Source organism: Dermochelys coriacea, chromosome 22 (assembly GCF_009764565.3).
Source record: "Dermochelys coriacea isolate rDerCor1 chromosome 22, rDerCor1.pri.v4, whole genome shotgun sequence".
NCBI classification, from domain to species: domain Eukaryota; kingdom Metazoa; phylum Chordata; order Testudines; family Dermochelyidae; genus Dermochelys; species Dermochelys coriacea.
The window spans coordinates 9,767,266-9,787,050 of record NC_050089.1 but is presented as its reverse complement, the minus strand read 5'-3'; the positions used below and the strand labels follow the sequence as shown (position 1 = coordinate 9,787,050).

The window sequence follows — 19,785 nt, the reverse complement described above, 5'->3', positions numbered from 1 at the left end:
GCATAGAGTCCCCCATATTGTAGGTATGGTCTATGTTCTGTATTCCTAGAGGTATACATTTATGTTTAGCTGTGTTAAAATTCATATTGTTTACTTGCACCCAGTTTACCAGGCGATCCAGATTGCTCTGTATCAATGCTCTGTGTTCTGCACTATTTACCACTGCCTCAATTTTGTGCCATCTACAAACTTTATCAGGGATATTTTTTTCTTTTCTTCCAGGTCATTAAAAATATTAAATAAAGTAGGGACAAGAACAGGCCCCTGTGGGACCCCATTAGAAACACATCTGCTCAATGATTATTCCCTATTGAAAATTATACTTTGAGACCTATCAGTTAGCTAGCTTAATCCATTTGATGTGGCCATATTAATTTTATATTGTTCTAGTTTTTTTTAAATCAAACTGTCATGTGGTACCAAGTCCAATGCCTTTCAGAAGTCTAAGTATATTGCATCAACACTATTACCTTTATCAACCAAACTTGTAATCTCATCAAAAAAGATATCAACTTAGCTTGACAGGATCTATTTTCCATAAATCCATGTTGGTTGGCATTAATTATATTACCCTTCATTTATTCTTTATTAATTGAATCTCCTATCAACCACCCCATTATCTTGCCTGAGATCGATGTCAGACTGTCAAGCCTATAATTACCAGGGACATCTCATTTACCCTTTTTAAATAATGGCTCAACATTAGCTTTCTTACAGTTTCTGGAACTTCCCCAGTGTCCCAAGACTTATTGAAAATTGACATTAATGTTGTCCACTGCCAGCTCTTTTAAAATTCTTGGATGCAACTTATCTTGACTGACTGATTTAAACATGTCTACCTTTAGTACTGTATATACTCGTTCATTAGCCCATTTGTTTATAAGCCAACCCCCCCAAGATGGATAGGAAAAAATTGTAAAAACTGTATGACCCTTTCATAAGCCAATCCAATAATTCAGGGATTGGTAAATTTTGGCTCCTGGCCCATCAGGGTAAGCCGCTGGCGGGTCAGGATGTTTTGTTTACCTGGAGCGTTCACAGGCACGGAGCCCCTCAGCTCCCAGTGGTCGCAGTTTGCCGTTCCTTGCCACCACTTCTCACAGCTCCCATTGGCTAGGAACGGCAAACCACGGCCACTGGGAGCTGAGGGGCACTGTGCCTGCACAAGCTCCAAGTAAACAAAACATCCCAATCCACCAACGGCTTACCTTGATGGGCCGGGAGCAAAGTTTTCCAACCCCTGCTATGTTTTAAAAGCGGGTGTCACAAGAAACACTCAAAAGTTTTGCTAGAATTATTTCAATGTAATCTAATGAAAAACCTGTTGTTGTTATAATAATAACTGAACAAATATGTATTCACCTTCAAAATTACAGTCAATATTTAAAATCAGTAAATGGATATTTAAAACAAGTAACTTAGAACAATATGAGATTTTAAAAAGTCTTAAAATCCTTCAAAGTCTGAATCAGTCTCTGATTCACCAAACAGTTCATTAAACTCCGCTTCAGTCACAGCTGCACCTGCATTGTCATTGTAGACTTCAGACTCAGATTCCTTCTCATCATCAGCCTCTGTTGTGTCATCATCAAATATGGCATCATCTTCTGACCCGTCGAGTGCATTGCTGATACAGCATTTCCTAAATGATTTTTCTATCATTTCCGAGGGAATGGACACCACATATCCTTGATCCACTGGGCGAGCAGATTGATTTCGGGCTTCATAAGATTCCTGCCTTTTGTCAACTTTGCCATGCCTGAGCACATCCATTCAGACCACATTTTGCGTAGCCTGTCTTTAAAGGGTTTGTTCAGGCAGACATCAAGCAGTTGTAGAACTGAAGTTAAGCCTCCAGGTATTACAGCCAAAGTAGTTTTCATATTTTTGGCCACATTTTTCACCTCATCCATCTGGTGTGCCCTGAACATGTCCCAGACGAGCATAGCAGGTTTCTTGAAAAGTGCACCTGGTCTCTTATTCCACACTTTTTCCAGACATTCAGTAGTCCCACTTTCATTCATCCATCCCCTTTCGTGTGCATGTATGATGACACCAGCAGGAAATTTCATGTTTTTAGGCAAGGTTTTTCTTTTAAAAACAAACAACAGGAGGGAGCTTTGATCCATTTGCCAAACATGATAAAACCACCATACAATGGATTTTTTTCATGGCCAGTGGTTTTAATTAAAACTGTTTTTTTCACTAACACCGGTTACCATTCTGTTGCTCGGGAGATCGAATGTCATCGATGTTTCGTCCATATTTCCTATTTGCAACAGTTCAAATGCATATTCCTTTTGATATTTTGTAATAAACCTTTGGAAAGATTTGATTTTTTCTTCCATATCTCTCGGCAGCTTTTGCGCTATCTTTGTTCGTTGACGAAGACAGAGACCATGACGGTTCATGAGGTGAGTACACCAACCCGCTAATACGACAAACATTGATGGCTTTACTGACTTGTATTTGTCATCTTTCGACATTTGCAGAGCACGCAGACGAATTCCAGTTCTAGTGACAATGTACCCATTTTGTCGACATTCAACAACCCAATTATGTTGGTCTTTCTCCAGCTCAGGAAATGAAGCGCACCTCGTTGGACATTTTTTCTTGCTTCTTGGCATGTCTTTTAGTGTTGTTTTATTTTTTCGCCAATCTTTTACTTGCTTCTCATTGATACAGAATTCACGAGCAACTGTGCAATTACTGTTTGCTTCTGCATATTCAACAACTTTAAGTTTGAACGCTGCGTGATAAGCAGACTTTTTCTTTTAATTTCACCGTTCATTTTAAATACTAGTATGAAAATAGATTATTATTATTGAAGTTATAGATTTTTTAGGACTTTATATAGGAATATCACCTGTTTTATCACTGTCAAATTATTATTGTTCTTTGTTTGTTTCAAAGCAGCCCTGTAGATTGGCATGTCTGTGGGGATAACAGGCTATTTCAATTTTATTAGAGATTCTATCTCTATATATTTTCATACTGGCTTGAGACTTTGAGGTCCATTGGAAAAAATGCATGAAGAGATCAAATTATACAGTAGCGGACTGACACCAGTGCTATAGTACTATCGTTCATTCTATTTTTCTGATCGGCTTGTAAGGCATAGCATTTTGTGAAATGCATGGGTCAAATGTAATGCAGATCTGTAGCAGTGCTCTTTTAGTATTCCGTCAAATCAATCTAGTCCACTAAACAAAGCCTTTGCAACTTTAAAAGGCTGCAGTATTGACATAAATAAATGGGTCAGCAAAATTTGGCTCCCGGCCTGTCAGGGTAAGCCGCTGGGGGGTTGGGATGTTTTGTTTACCTGGAGTGTCTGCAGGCATGGAGCCCTTCAGCCACTTCCCGCAGCTCCCATTGGCTGGGAACGGTGAACCACGGCCACAGGGAACTGAGGGCCTCCATGCCTGCAGACGCTCCAGGTAAAAAAAATGACAATGTATAAGATGTTCAATTCAATGATTTCATAGAGTTTAAAATCATCAAATTTTGGTGTAGACTCGTTTATAAGCTGACCTCCCGCTCTTTGATGCGTCACTTTTTTACCAAAAATATTCGGCTTATGAACAAATATATACGGTATCTCTTGTTTAACATCATCCTGAGATACTAGTGGAATGGAAAGAGTGTTATCATTATACGATGAGACTACTTCAACTGTCCTTTCCCAAATACAGAACAGAAATATTTATGGAACAATTCTGCCTTTTCTGCATTATTATTGATAATTCTAGTATTTCCACGTGCTAACGGACCAATTCCACTGACAGGATTCTTTTTGTTCCTCATATACTTAAAAAAAAACCCCACCCAAACCTCTTCTTATTGTCCTTAACTTGCTGGCCATAGATTTCTCCTTGTGTCCCTTTCCTTAAAATTTGTTCCCACAATTCCTAACTTCTGAGTTATGTTCACTACTATGAGTTTTCCCTTTTGTCAATTATCTATCTATCTAGCTGCCTTTACTTCCCCTCTAAATTAGGTTGTTTTTTTAACCAATACAGCCTTTTTCCTTGACTGTGGAATTGTGTCTTTTGCGCCATCTAGTAAAGTATTCTTAAAAAGCTCCCGATTATCATCCACATTTTTCTGATTCAATTCTTCCTCCCAGTTGATATGGCTCATAATTGTTTTTAACTGTATGTTGATCTCCAATACCTCTCATGTTGGGATTTCTCAAGGAATTGGGGATCTGGTGACATTCGGATGCTCAGAAGTTCTTCAAATATTGTCTGGGAGTCAAAGCATGTGGATGGTTTGTCTTCTGCAGGATCCTAAAATGAGCACCAAGAGTAAGGAAACAACAAACAGCGTAAACACCAGAGGGTCAATCAAAAGAGCAACGTTTCTTCTGTGATCACACTGTATACTGCAAAAGTCCTGCAGGAAAATTAACTAACTAACTTGATGAGGATTGCTGCCTCTCATTGCAGAATTATTGCCATTCAGAGGTTTTTCATCTAAACTAGTGATGGACATACACCACTAAGTTCAGATCCAGATCTAGAGTTTGAACAATCCCCATTGTTTAGGAGAGTTCAGACCTGAGGTTTTATTGTGTGTCTGGTTCTACTCCACATACAAAGCAAATACTAGGGACAGTAGAAGGCCACTCATCTGAAGAAGGCATTCTTTAAGATTTGTAGACTAAGGGTAAATTTCTATTCACTGCTCTGTACTGTGGATCACTATTCATCCCTGAGATAAAAGGGCACTTTGGATGTGGAATGAGAGCAGAGTATAGACTCCCCCTGAAGTCTGAGGTTCATGCTTCCCATGTTTCACTTTTGGGTTGTTAAAAGTGAAACTCAGCAGCACCTCCGAGCTTGGTGATGATACCATGTAAATTCACATCAAAACCATCAATCAGCCCCAGATATGCTCAGAAGATTCCTTAATGCATCAACACACCTTGCATGAAATTTGAATTTGCAACAAACCCAGCTAAACCAGGCAAATTTGGGGTGGATTGGAGCACATTTCACACTGCTCTAATCCACTGTCCCCTTGATCTGCATGCGTGATTGTCGCTGCCGCTAATGGAAATCACATAATCTCAACTACCTTCTCTACTGCTCCCCAGGAACACTGGAAAAAGGCATTGGCTAGAGCTGTGATGCCTCTGTTGAGTTCTATATGAAAGCAAGAATGAGCAGTGGCAGCTGCTGTCGATCCTGGAGAAAGACAAAAGTAGACAGAGTCAGACCTCATTCACACCACTCATCTTTAGCTATCACAGTCCTTTTAATCCAATCGTGTAACCTCATTAGCCATTAAATAGCCTCTCCACTGAGTGCACATGGTAGCAGACAAAATAGCAGTAAAGGCAAAAGTAACCAAAGCATCTGTCCAGCGGAAACAGTTTTAGAAAGAATGGAGGATGACAGTGAGAGACACAGGGTCTCCATACACACTGAGGAAGTTTTCCCAAACACTGCAGTTGGGTTTTACATCTAGTTTATGTGAACCAGGTTTAAAATCAGCAAGAATTTGTAGAGACACATCCCCACAGTAGACAGGCCGATAGTGTCAAAGGGACTGTGGCTGGTGGAACCACAGGACAGCTACAACTAGAAATAATAACTTCCTTCTCCTTTACTAATGCTAATTAGCAAGAGATTAAACAAAGAGAGAGAGAGAGAGAGAGAGAGAGAGAAACAAAAATCCACGCCTCATTGCAAAAAGAGAATTACACATTGTAATGGCAAGGATGAAGTTGGTCAATCTGACAGCATAATGCTCAGAATGCCACACTCTATGGGTCTGATTTTCAGGGATGCTGAGGATTGCAGTTGTGGTGGTAGGCGCCCATCACCTCTGAAAATCTGGCCCTATATGTGTAGCCGCCTTCCAGTGATGTAAGGGGGTAACCAACAAACCAAAGACAAGCTGTAGTTGTGGGAGAACAATGTTCACCAAGGACATTGGGGCAAACCCCTATTCTTACAAACAGTGCCATGAGATCTTTAAGGCTTGCTTCTATTCTCACACAGGAGAAGCAAGTCCTTGATGTCCACATCAGGAAGATGGGACCTTGGCTTTTAAGGCAAACTCCATGTTGGTCAGAAGGATGAAGGGCTGAGCTGAGCTTAATGGTATTTGAACCTATAGTTCCAGACATTTCAAACCTGATACTCAGAGTCCTGAGACAACCCCTCTGGCTGCCGGTATATGGAAAAAAACCAACAGCCATGTTTCTTTATGGGGAATGTCCAACTTGGATTGATCATGGTGCTATCCTAAAGTTAATTAAAGGAATCAACCTGGATACTCAGCAGCCTGCCAACCCAGCTAGCATACGTATGCTACTTTCACTATCCTTGGACATGTACAACCCATCTAGCATACACCTAGATCTATTTTCTACATATATATATATAGATATAAACAAAAGTGTAATTAAGTTCAGTGACCAAAGGGGGGAATCTTGAGATTGGGGATGATCTGGGAGCTTTGGGATTCAGCTCCATTGGTTTCAGATCATTAGCTCAAAAGCAGCATAGAGACTGCTAAAACTCATTAGCTGAAGTTATAGAAAGTGGCTCTGAAGTGTCATTGAATTCCAAAGCTCTGCATTTGATGGGCTGACATTTCCTTGATGTGTGATTTGCATGGTAAATTACAGGGTAGATGCATGCTCTCTTTCTCTTGCCAATGATCCACTGGGAAGCACAAACACCACTAGCTGCTTTCTGCAGTGATGTAATGATAGTCAGGCGTTGGCGCAATAGAAAAAATTGTGCAAACACCTTTAAAGAACAGACAAGTTCACTCATCAGCTCTAAAGCTTGCAAAGGGATAGAAAATAAGAGTGAAATCAAGGCTAAATCCTCAGCTGGTGAAAATCAGCATAGCTCCATTGACTCCAAGATTTATTTAGACTGTAGGGTCTTTGGGGCAGGGACTATCATGTTGAATTTGTGCAGCACCTAGCACAATGGGGTTCTGGTCCATGACTGGGCACCATGTGAATACAAATTATAATTATAATTTTAACCTCTGGAGACCTGGCTCTCAAAGGAACACTCTCGAACACTCAATGAAAGCCTCCCTTGCACTGGGCTGTGATCCTACTGCTGGAGAGTGCCTAGGGCCTTTGAAGTTACTCCTCTGTTCCTAGTTTTGGGCCTCAGTATCCAGGCCAGAAAGGGCCCGAAGAATCTGGGAAAAGGAAAAAACACAAGTGATGTCACGTAGAGCAGCACTGCAGGACTCTAGATAGAGCTGTGTCCAGGAGCAAAGAAAACCAAACTTTTCCCAGACAGCAAACTCTTACCAAGCAACAAAGAAATTATTGGGGCTATGAAGACATGCCTATAAAAGAACCTGTTCCTCACCTGCTGAGTCACAGATAGAGTATAAGTAGCAGACACTCTGCTCCATTGATTGCTGCCACTCATACCTGCTTTGATCCATGCCATGGCATTCAGCAGGATGGCTATAAATTCCCCGGCATTCTCCAGGCGTGCTGAACATATATACAGGAACCTGTTGGTAGCATCATAGTAGGCATCTCTAGGGCTTTGGAGAGCCTCTTGGATCCTTTCCGGGCTTTGGTCTGGGACTGTCTGAGCCAACATGAGTACCACGGCCGGGTGGGAGCAGGCCCTGCTTAGCAGGCGAATCACAGTGCAGCCAAAGCGGTAAACCACAAACTGGCGAGGGGACAAGCTGGCCAGATCTGTGGTGATCAATGAATTCCTGGTGGACCTTGGAGAACTGTCACTCAAATATGCCTCTGAAAAAGAAAAGACACAGCAATTCAGGTAAGCAATTTAGCATCATTCCCTGCTCCCTGGAGCTGTCTCCTTCCCTCTGTCAACCAATACCATTTCCTGCGGCCTTGGGGGTGTCCTCCACCTGTAAACTAGCACCATCCCTCCACTATCCACAACTGTCCTCCTTCCTCTGTGAAATTCTCCACAATAAGCTACAATTCTGCAAGCTATTTCCTTCCCATTATCACAGGCTTCCAGAGAGATACTTTCTGGGGATGCACAGAGTGTAGGTGTAATGGCACCCTGCACAGAGGATTATGCCATTATAAACTGTTGGGTTCTTTAAAGCAGGCTGGGACAAGTGAGCCCAGTATCCGCTGCCAAGCCACGCTTTTGTGGTCTCCATATACAAACTGTCACATGGTGATACTTCCCATTCCCACCGATCTAGCCATGATTGAAGGCTCTCTGTATCTTCAGGTTTGGCAGCTTGCCTCAGACATGTCCAGTCCCCAGAGGAGAGTCTCAGTCTCACCTAAGCACTGTCACTCTTACAGTCATTTTCATCATAGAGACCTAGTAGTGAATGGGCCCCAGAGACTGATTTTTCCTCTAATCTTTCCTGGCCAGGATTGAGGCACACTGCCAGGGAAGCTTGCCCTTCTAATACCTATGCTGTACCTGTGGATCAACAGAGGACTTCATTCTCCAAGGAGGTCAATCCACCAGCTCTGACTCATGTTAAACTAGTTAATGAACTGCAGAGATATTTTATGTGTAAGACTATGTAAAAGTCACTCATCTGGGCACAAATGTAGAGTGGACTTCGTAATTAATGATTCCTCCTTCTGACATCAATCCTGTATGTTTGCATTCTGCACTTCAAGGGGCACAGGCTGCAGGACACTCAAGAGGAATTTTGCTTCATTACCTGCAGCAGAAGCAATAGGACACTGCTGCTGCTTCTCCAAAGCCTGCCTGATCTCACGCAGGGTCCTGGTGAGGGGGGAAGTTGCCATTAGACTCTCCACCTCAAGCTCAGTCAGACAGGCCAGCGTGGCCCTACCAGGATGAGGACCTAGCCCTGGGAAACACAGACATGGCATGTCAACTAGAGAAGCACCTCCAGGCCTGGAGAAAGGAGGTGGCTTCATGCAGATGGCTGGGCAGGTGGGCAGTTACTGCATAACACATTGCCACACACAAGAACTGTAGTGCCTAAAAAGAATGCTTCTCCTGAGCCCCAGGTGGTAAGAGAATCATGGAGCTGATGCTCCTCCATATCTAGATGGTGTCCAGAGGACATGCCAAACCCGCAAAAAAAATGCAGAAATTGGTCTTGTTTTTGGCTTAATTGGCTTGTGAGTTGCTTGTTGGCTAGTTTTTAGCTTGTTGCTTCTCCTTTTTTTTTGATTGGCTCCCAGCAAGCAGAGGCGAGTGGGGGAGTCAGGGGTGCACAGCGGGCCCACCACAGTCCCAGACTGCACACCGGGGGAATCTAGTCACATAGAGTGTGGGGGTTCTTAGGGGTTGGCTTGTTTTGGCCTTGTTTTGAAATGGGATTAGCTTGATTTTTGGCTTATTGTGAAAGTCGGGGTGCTTATTTATTGCGTGAAAGTTGGCAACTGTGGTGTCCGGTTCTCCAGACAGCATGAACATAGTGGCTGATCAGTGGAGAGGCACCCAACATCTTTCACAGGAGGTGGTTGCTGAGTACATGGCTGCAAAATGGCTAGGACTGTTGTGGATTTCCCCCCATCACAGTATTGTTCTATGCACTGGAGGAGAGGGTCCATTTGCTGTAGGACCTGTCTTGGACTGGTGTGTAATGGGAGCTTACTGGGAAATGCTCCTTCACCTTACCACCACCATAAAAAGACCTCCCTGTAAATAATAATTATAAAATGTCCAAAGAAAATTTAAAAAAGAAAAAAAGTGTTGCTAACCAGACACTCTGGTGATTATTTTAACCAAGTATCTATCAAAGCAATCTCCTACAGCACCCCCTGAATTGTTACTGTGTCCACAGCAGAACCATGGCTCTTACCTAGTTCTTCGCAAGTGACAAAGGGGCCTTTTCTATTGGAGCGTCCATGCTGCTGCAGCCCGCCAGGATCCTGTAGGACAAACAAGGCCCAAGTGTCATAAACAGAGACATGAGTCACTGGGAATAATACAGAGGTCCATTTTGGGTCAGCTCTTCTTCACCTGCCCTCGCTCTGCTCCTGCTTTCCTTTGACTGGCCAGGCTGGATTCTGCTGTCCCGTCCTGGCCCTGTACATGCTGTGCTGGCTCTTGCTTCACTATCGTCTTCCCACAATGGACTTTACCAAGCAGGATTTTCAGAGCTTTCATTAACTCAGTTGCCTCCCGCCACTCAGCACCTAATGAATTCAGCAACAGCAATAATCAAGGATTGTTCCACACATTTATCAAGCCCCACTCATTCCCAAGTGCTTTAAAACCTACACACAAGTCTCATTTATCCACCATTGGCATGCAGCCAATGTGGCCGTGGTTTATAAGTGCATGGTAGTTTAGGACAGGAAGCTAAGAATGCTGTACTTACACTACTGGGAGAATGTACAGAACCTCAGTGGAGTTAACGGAGCTGGGATCTGACTGGGGCACTGAAGTTTGGACTAACAACCGTAGTAGAGGCTCAGTTTTACATCTCATTTTAAAGGGAGCTCAGGAGACAGCCTAGTTCCAGGCTTGACTTGAGCTTTATGAATCCAGACCGCTGCTGATGGCAATAGGTTCATAGAGAATAGGTCCATCAGTGGCTTTTAACCAAGATAGTCAGAGACACAACCCAGTGGTCTGGGTGTCCCAAAGCCTCTGACTGCCAGAAGCTGGGACTGGACGATTGGGGATGGATCACTCGCTAATTGCTCTGTTTTGTTCATTCCCTGAAGCGTCTGGCACTGGCCATTGTCGGAAGACAGGATACTGGGCTAGATGGACCTTTGGTCTGACCCAGTAGGGCTGTTCTTATGTTCTTAATACCTGTCTGTAAAACTGGGCAACCAGCACATCTCATCTCCAGCCCTTGTGGAAGAGTCCTACAGATTAGAATTTAATAGGGCTAATATGTGAGGGTCTCTCAAAATTAGAACTCTGTGGAATTGAATGAAGAATTATAACATATCTTATGCCATTCCATAGAATTTAATAAAGAATTATAGCTCTGGTATGGAATCCTATAGGTTGGGTCCAATAAAGCCAATGGAAAAAGTTGATAATGCCCTATGAATTTCTTAAGGTTTACAGTAATGTCTATAGAATACTATTACATTTCTATAGGACTCTATTGATTTCATCCTGCTTGATAGGTCTCTTCCCCAAAGGAACTCACCTAAGGAGCTGCCATCAATTCCTGTGGGAATTGTGACTTGCAGTGACATGGAAAGCTGGGATATCGAGTTGTCTCTTCTATCCATTTACATGAACCATGCCTTTCCTAATCATGCTGTGGATGGCTCATGGAGCAATACTGCCATCCAATTGCTACTGCTCCCTTCCCTCCATTCTGGTTCTCTCACCTGTGTGGCCCATTGCTTGAAAGTCTCTGCTGGTCACTTCGTCATGTTGCCCAATGCCCATGGCTGCCTGGGTGCCCCCCTGGGTTTTATGCACAGAGATGCTTTGCCTGGTGAGGCCTTTCAGCCCATCAGAGTCCAGAGTTTGCACCATGTCCTAGTTACAGAGAGCAGCAGTATCATGCTTTACCTCTCTTGTATTCACTCCTCCCTTTCCCAGCCTCTCCAACCAAGCACACAGACACCACGGGCTAAATGCCACCTTCACATGCAGGTCCCAGGCTGGCATCCCAGGGCAGAATTTGACCCTAGATCACGTGCATTTATAAGAAAACTATAGTATCAGGTGAGCTTTGTTTGGCTTAGAATAAGACTCCAAGAGTATTCTGTATCACAAATGACAGGTGCAGCAGTGGGTGTGCATCTCCTGAACACTGGGAAGCTCCAGAAAGGATTTCAGAAGCCCCATGGCTGTGCCTAAATTCTCTGTAGAGCCCTTAGGGAGCAAATGCACTGCAGCCCCTTGCAGAAATAGAACTGCCAGCCCATGCTCTTGTCTGTACAGTACAAATAAATCCAGCACCTCTCTCCTGGACCAGGCAGTAGCATGAGACTCAGAGCAAGGAGCCTAGCTTTCAGCAAAAATGAAGCCGGTACCAGAAACATTTGTGGCTATGGAAACCACACTGGGCATATAAAATGAGCTGCACTTCTGGTCACCGTGACGCGAGGCAGCTGAGTTCCAAAGTGCTACTTGACAGGTCACTGCTGAAAGGAATGTTGCATTGTGGGATTGCAACCAGAGGACTGCTTATACCGGTATAGTTATGTGTGTGTCCATACTGCCACTATGATAACAAAACTATACTGGCAGGAGGCTCATGTCTCTCCCAAAAGGGAGCGGAAATGCCAGAAAAAGCAGAGGGTTTTGTTGTTCGGGGACAGAAGTAAGGGTGGACAACCATGAGGCTGTGCCGAAAATGGATCAGTTTTGCTGGTACAACTTTCCAGTGCAGACCAGGGCTAACAGACACTGAAAATCTAGCTAATTGGCTAAGTACAAGGGATCCAGAGCCCACAGGTAGCAAAAAGCTGGAGCAAAGAGTTTCATACAATACTGCACTACCATATAGCCAAGATCAGACTCAGAGGTATTTCCACTGGGAGCAAATTCCAGAAATGAAAGCCAGGAAATGCCGTTTGGCACCCAAGGGACAGGGTGTAGAAGCACTTCAGCTACATGGAAGTGGAAGGGGAACCATTTGCCTGAGAGAGGTGGGCTCTGGGCACTTTCAGGCTCTGTAGTAACTAGCTCCCTGATCTTCACCCAGAAGTGGACTGGTAGCCAGTGCAGAATGTTATGTTCCTGCTGGTCTGCCCTGCTCAGAGAGTGGACAGCTGTATGCTGCACCTGGTAGCCTTTCAAGGGTAGCTCTAGGTAGAGCATGCTGCTGCAGTCTAGCCTATGTAGAGGTAACAAAGGCATCGCTAACCACAATGAGATGAGAGCAAAAGGATGGAATCTCTTGCCCAGCTGCATGTCTCTCTGGCCATTGCTGCTACTGGGAATCCTCAGGCACAGCAGTTATGCTGAGTAAATTCCTACCCTGTAAATGATGTATGCTACAAGTTCCAAGGTTCTGAGATCCCCTCCCTTCAGCTCCTCTCCATACTGACCATCAGCCCCTGGATCCTCTGGCAGATCCCCCTGTAAAAGGCCAACGCATCCATCCTGTGTTTTGCCATCTGAGAAGCCAGGTGAAGGTTTTGGTCCTCCAATTTATCATATAGGGTGCGGACGCTGAAATCTTCCAGGTCCCTCAGTGCGGGCTGCTCGCCTGAAACACAAAGTACCTCTCATTTCCCATTGCTGACTGAAAGGCTTGAAGATATTTCTCTCCTTGAGAGTCACCAGCTGAATCTCTAAGTGGCTATGATCTCATGATACACCATTTCACTTTGGGCCAGGTCTTTAATACCAATCCCAGCATGCTTCACAGAGTGCAATAAACGGTAATGCGGGAGAGAGAAGTGTGATGTGGAGAAGGAATCGATGAGGCAGAAGATACAGGGAGGCTGTTGCACATGGCTGGAGCTGCAAGTGGCTGCAGAACAGAAGGCCTTTACCTAACAATGGCAAGACTGTGAAGGTCAGAACTGATGCTAGAGACCTGGAGGGAATGGATCAGAGCAAGATAAAGCCCACCGTGAGGGTGCCTGGATAAAGTGCTTTGAGGGTTCTAATAAGTAAGAACCCTCCGTGGATCTGTCTTCTGAAATGAAAAGGAAGACCCTCATGGATCTGTGGATATGGGTGATGTAGTCAGATACTTTTGTATGTGAGAGGAGAGCTGTGGTGTTCCGATGAATCACATGTTTATTTTACAAAGCTCATTGGATTCATTGCTACTGGCCTTTCCTTGTTTGGAGAACAGAAACCCAGTCTCAGAGGGAGTGAAGAAGGAATGCATAAATGGCCAGCTACAGTCTTTTCATAACTCAGCCCTGTACGTCCCTTGTGTCCTTATGTCACATCTCCTGCATGTGTCTTATTCTGCTGATTTCTCCCACAAGGAAAAAGAGACCAGCCTTTGTAATGCGCTTTGAGACCTGTGGCTGAAAAGTGCCAGTTCAGTGCTAAATGTCATTCATTCTCTGATATTACCATTGGGGTTGTGTGGTTTATACCACAGCAACTTTTGCATATTAGTATGTTCTGACTGTTGGTGCAGTGCCTAGCTGGAATCATGCTAAAAATATATTTATTATTGTTTTTTAGGAGATGCGAAAGAACGAATGCATGGATCCAAGGCCCTGCGTGGCAGTGGAAATGACAAAGCCATCCTCTCTCTCTTAGAACGGGGCCAGTAAAAAGACAGGCACAGAGCACAGACACCAGGTGCTGTTTTTTCAGCACTTCAGGGACCTTTGCTGAACAGAATATGGAATCTTCTCCCCTTGGAAGTTCCAGGCCCCATAGCCCCAGCCCACTGTGTCCTGTTAGGCTCTTAGTTTTAGTTTTTTTATAGCACAACAGTTCCCAGAGCCAGTAGATGGTGCCACCTGCTGGGCCCTGAACTTATTGCATTAGCATGAACCACACCCTGAGCCCATCACCTCTGAGATGTTGTCACTAAAGGAGGGGAAGAAAGACTGTAGGTTGCTGGGCACTCAGAGAACATAAGAACCAACAGCAGAATACAGGGCCCTCATTTTCCAGGAGCTTGGCTTTGCTCATTAATGTTGTGCATCCCTCCCTCACCTCAGATACCCTGAGGGTAGTTACCCTCCTCAGTATGAGGCCAGGAGGACTCTTAAACCCATTACACAGCTGGCAGGCTCCTGTCCCGCACGGGGGAGAGAGAAAATGTTTGAATGGAAGGAGGAACCTATGAGATGTTTGTGTCTCTGAGCGTCAGTGCATTGCAACCTGAGTGAGCGTGTGACCATAAATGTATGGGCATCAGCATAAGTTTCCAAGTGTGCAGGCACTGGGATACTATGGTATGGGCATGGTACACAAATGAGAGCAGAACAAAATAGAATTGGTGGGAATGAGTATGAGCAAATCAAAAGGAGAGTCTGGCCTTTGATAAAGGGCTTTACCTGGACCATGGATGACTCCTTTCTCTCCACCATCAGCTCCTCTTCCAGAACCCTGGGGACCGAGGGCTTCATAGTACTGAAGACTGGAGGGAGAAGAAGAGAGTATGTTGCATATCCATGAGTGGAGCAGTACACACACGCTCCGTGCACCCACTCACATGCCAGTGCAGGCTCCCAGTAGCAGCAGCAGCTGCAGTGTCACCAATCCAGTTCAGACACTAGATTAATGTTTCTCTTGTTGATTCTGGAGTAAGAGGGGTATGGAGCAGAGAACCAGGCAAAGGGATTCATGCAAAAAGAGTGAGGTGATGGCAGCTTGCAGGGGATGCCAGTGGAGATGAGAATGGGAGGGCTCTGGAGTGCAATATGGGAAACCACCACTCTGTGGGGAAGCAGAGAAGCTTCATCTCTGTGGAGCTGAAGACCCATCAGACTGTGATGTTGGACAGGAGTGCAGTGCCAAAGGGCAACAGGGATCAGGGATCAGCACCCCACCTGGCCTGTGCAGTAAGAAGCCTGTTTCCTTTATTGCTCTTGCACTCTATCCTGCAGGCCTCTATTTGTAAGCTCCAGAGCTAGTGGAGTCCCAGCATGCAGACAGACTCACCTGTCTTTAATGAGGATGTACTCGGGTGGGATGTGTGGCTCACCCAGGCTCCTCCACCGTGGCTTCCAGTTGTTCATAGGACTGGGGTTGGAAATGGGGGGCCTCAGCATGATAGCCAGGGTCATCAGCACAACCGGCAAGAAGCCCAGGACAAAAAGCACTGCTAGAAAGACCACGCAAGATGGCCAGGTGAAGGAGTTATGTGTCAGCATCAGTGACTGAGTGCTGCCACAGTACCTGGGATGGTACCATGGTGCAGAATGGTTGGGGCCTGGGCTACCCTTTTATCTAGTGTATAATTCGGGGAATCATGGAAAGGGTATCACCTAGTGATGCACTGGCCTTGCACATCCAACAAGGGAAACCCTAAAGGCCACCTGCAAATGGAATCAACAGCATCCCATTGCCTTCCTCCATTGGTGCCGATGCCTCCAGCATCCACAGCAGGAGGGGCACTCACCATTTCTTATGCCCAGGAGAAGAGGGGCATGTGGCAATCACCAATGACATGCTTCAGAGGGGGACTGCCTTCTCCATACCCAATAACAGGGACATCTAGCAACCTCCATCCCTTGGCTAGGCACTCCCTTTCTCCTTAGCCCCAACTTAGCCCAGAGGAACATTTAGCCACCCCACCTTCACTAATCACACTCAGGTAGGGAAGATTGTGGAATGATCCCTGTAGGCCTGGCATGCATGTAGATGGAAGGGGAGTACAGCCCTGACAGCTGAAGCTGATGATGGAAGCTGGTGCTCACACTTGTGGGCCGCACTTTCATGCATATTTCTGCTGTCTGTCTTGGCTAGTTGAGGGATAACTGAGCTAGGCCTCTGAAAGTCCCCTCCAGAGCTGTGCTCCTGGGATCAGACCTTCCCAAATTTTTTACAATCAATTTATTTCCTTCCAATTTATCAGGAAACACTAACAATTGGCATGTTGGTGCTGAGGGGAAGGTAGCCATTGATTACCAGCATTCCTCCCATGAGGACTGGGGGTGGGTGGGAGGGGAAGGTGTCTGCTCTTGGTATCTCCCCCATTTCACTCCTGCCTCAGGCCTATTCCTAACTAGGGACAGCAGGAAGCCTTGGGAGGGTTGGCTCCAGGAGGAAAGGATACTGATGAGAACAGGAAAAGGCCAGGGGCTTGATGCTATTTCCAGAGAGGCAGACTGGTTTAAGCATTTGTAGCTGTTGCCTGATGGGCTTAAGCACTCTTGTCCCTCTGGTGCATCTGGGGATGGACTGGTGAGTGAACGAGAAGGAAGTCTCTGCCATTGGTGCAAGAAGAAAATTATGGGGATCCGTTACCTAAAATATAAACAAGATCCCCTGCAGGGGCAGGGGCTTACCACTGAAGGGCTATGAAGTGCATGGTGCCTTTCCATCCCTAACACAGCCACTTAAAGGCCATAGTTCTATGAGCACCTCCTCACTGTCAGTGAACTTCTGCCCCAGTGGGACCCAATAACCGCTGTTGTGGCTGCTCCAGCTACAATTCGGGCCTTCTGGAAGCTTGCAGAATGTAGCTTGCCATTCACATGCACAAACGATATTCATCTCAATGTGTCTGTCTCTCTGCAGGGCGAGGCTACTGAGGGATGTTCCCCATGAATTACAGCAGCTGACTCTTCAGGAGGTACATGAGTAGACTGGGACAGCCAAATTAACCCTTGGAGCAATCTCACTAATGTCAAGGGGTTTACACCAGGAATAGGTCTGGCCCATCAATGCATGATACCTATAAAAGTCTTTCTCTCTGGTAAGTGGAAAGGGAACCCTATTAAAAGGTATGTATCAAATGGGAGCTCATTTCCCACACACAGGTACAAGGAAGGTCACCAACAAGCTCCTTTGGTTTAAGGTATCAATTTGCCTTGACTGCTGTACCTGAGATAGTTGCCCAGTCAGGGGCTAAATTTAGTGCCCGATGTTTCAGAACCCCGTGCCTGGCCAGCTGGTATGGAGAGGAGGGCTGGAAGGAAGCGTTGACAGGGTCACAGCCCATGTTCTCCTCGTTCACAATCACGATCAAGATACGTTCCTGGATGGTGCTATCCCTGAAAACGTATCTCCCTGGATCTAGGAAAACATGGGCAAACCTGAAGGAGAGAAGGAGGAAATACAGGCAGATCCAACTGCCTTTAGTGTTAGGATCTAGTCACTAGCTTCTCCAGCCTGAAAGCTAAATGCCTTATCTGGAAGAACGATTCTTGGGAGGACTTAAAGTCCATTCTCATTCAGAGCCTGATCCAAAGCTCACTGAAGTCAACTGGAGGTCTTTCCATGGACTTCAGTGCATCAGACTCTCAGTCCTGGATTTTCACATGCTGCTCCTTGCCACAGACCTAGCCTTTCACTGAAGGAACCACCCTCCTCCAGGAAGAAGGGAAATGTACAACATATCTCGCCATAACAACATCACTCAGTCTTGAGTTCCCTTCCACATTAACATTAGGAGTTACCTGGAGATGTTGAGGTGAGTCTCCCGAATAAGGTGGTCCAGCCTTCGGAAATGACCAAAATCCCAGCCAGGATTGCTGTTGTACAGATGCTGCTTCTGATAGATGGGGTAGTGACTGGAAGTGCGATCTGGGAACGAGCAGCACAAAGTTAGCAATTCTGAGCCACTTGGTTAGGATGGATGCAATCAAGCTGCACTGCACTGAGCAATGCGTGGGACCCAAGGGGTATTACGCCATTTAATGATAACACTTTGCACGTCACAGCATTGAGGGTCTCACAATGCTTTACACACACTAGCGAAGCCTCACAATCAGGGGGTGGGTATGTTTATCCACATTGTACAGATAGGAAAATTAAGACAGTAGTTAAGTGACATATCCATGGCCACAAAGTGAGCCCAGTGGCAGAACCTAGAATAGAACCCAGGAGTCCCCTGCAGTCAGGCGTGTCTAAAGGTAAAAAGGCAGGGGACATGCAGAAGAGATGCAGGCATGCAGTACCAGCCCATAGTTTGGTAAACAGTCATACACGTGGTGGGTCTAGGCACATAGGATGATTAGACAGACGAGTAGACAGCACATGAATCCACATGACAAGACTCACTGCGGGGATGGATGGTGAGCTGGAAAAGGATGGCATCTCCCACATTCAAACACACAATAGGGTTGGGGATGCCGGGTAAGGGATGGGTGTCCTTGTAGGAGACGGTCGGCTCACTGAGCCAAACTCTCTGCAATGGCAGATCCAACCAAAAATCTCCTGGGGCAGGCAGTGGAGAAAAAGAGGGCAGGAGTGGGAGCATTGCCAGGAAAGCACATGCCAGAAAGGCAGCAAAAGACAACATCTACCCCTCGACAATGTAAAGCCACTTCCCTCCCACCTTTCTGCTCTTGGGTAGGGTGACCAGATGTCTCATTTTTATAAAGACAGTCCCATTTTTGGGGACTTTTTCTGATATAGTCGCCTATTACCCCCCACCCCCTGTCCTGTTTTTTCACAGTTGCTGTCTGGTCACCCTACTCTTGAGGCCCAACTCTACTCTCACTGAGACCAGTGTCAACCAGGAATGATCCAACTGAAATCAAAGGTCTGCTGGTGGGAGAGGAGCATCAGGCCCTTTTTCGTCAGTGCATTGATCTGCGAAGATACAGAATCCTCCACTAGTTTCTTGGAAGGCTGGAGTGATCTCATAACTATCAACTACTTAATTCCCAGGTGCCCGAGGGGTTTGGAAGTGCAGCCAATTCATGTCCCTCTGAACACAGAGCCACATTCAAGATTTCCTGTAAAATGAGGACTCCCTTGTGTAATTTGAAAACAAATTCCCTCTGCCCCATGTAGCTCATAGGAAACTTAAGTCTATTTTCTGACTCTTCATCTTTACCGAGTTTTCACATCTCACCTGTGAGGAATGTATTCAGCATGTCTGTGCTGGAAATAATGAAACCAAATACCCCAGTGGAGCCAAACAAAACCAAATGCACCCGCTGGCTCTTCTGCACATGTTCATCTGGGCCCAGAATGTTTGTCACCTCCTGCAAAACAGAGCAGGGCCTCAGGAGGACAGAGAATTACCAGTGATACCATTAATCTTGGAATCAGGCTACCTCCCATGTCCCAGCCCCACCTCTACCTTTAATTAATCTGCCTATGACTGTCTTAGTGATTCTTCCCCCCAACATTCAGTCACTACCATTCCATAGGGATTCATCATCCTCTCACCTTCGTCGTATTCCATGTCCTCTGAACAATAGGGAGCCACTCCCTCTTTTCTGTGCACAGTCTGGCTCCTCTACATCACACCAACACCCTGCCTTCAAACCCAGCACAATCC

General features: G+C 45.5%; 1 protein-coding gene across 1 annotated transcript in view; it reads right to left on the bottom strand.

Annotated features, from left to right (window-relative positions):
• LOC119846753 (zonadhesin-like) overlaps positions 1–19,785 on the bottom strand; it is a 59,009-nt gene that overhangs the window by 16,305 nt on the left and 22,919 nt on the right. Inside the window, exons 27-40 of the mRNA XM_043500759.1 lie at positions 19,354–19,486; positions 18,555–18,710; positions 17,951–18,077; positions 17,376–17,587; positions 15,489–15,651; positions 14,882–14,964; positions 12,953–13,113; positions 11,279–11,432; positions 9,942–10,117; positions 9,781–9,850; positions 8,665–8,817; positions 7,418–7,753; positions 5,080–5,189; positions 4,174–4,289 (exon numbers count right to left, since the gene is read on the bottom strand). Of these exons, the coding sequence (XP_043356694.1) occupies positions 4,174–4,289; positions 5,080–5,189; positions 7,418–7,753; positions 8,665–8,817; positions 9,781–9,850; positions 9,942–10,117; positions 11,279–11,432; positions 12,953–13,113; positions 14,882–14,964; positions 15,489–15,651; positions 17,376–17,587; positions 17,951–18,077; positions 18,555–18,710; positions 19,354–19,486 (2,150 nt within the window). The remainder of the gene's footprint in view (positions 1–4,173; positions 4,290–5,079; positions 5,190–7,417; positions 7,754–8,664; positions 8,818–9,780; positions 9,851–9,941; positions 10,118–11,278; positions 11,433–12,952; positions 13,114–14,881; positions 14,965–15,488; positions 15,652–17,375; positions 17,588–17,950; positions 18,078–18,554; positions 18,711–19,353; positions 19,487–19,785) is intronic.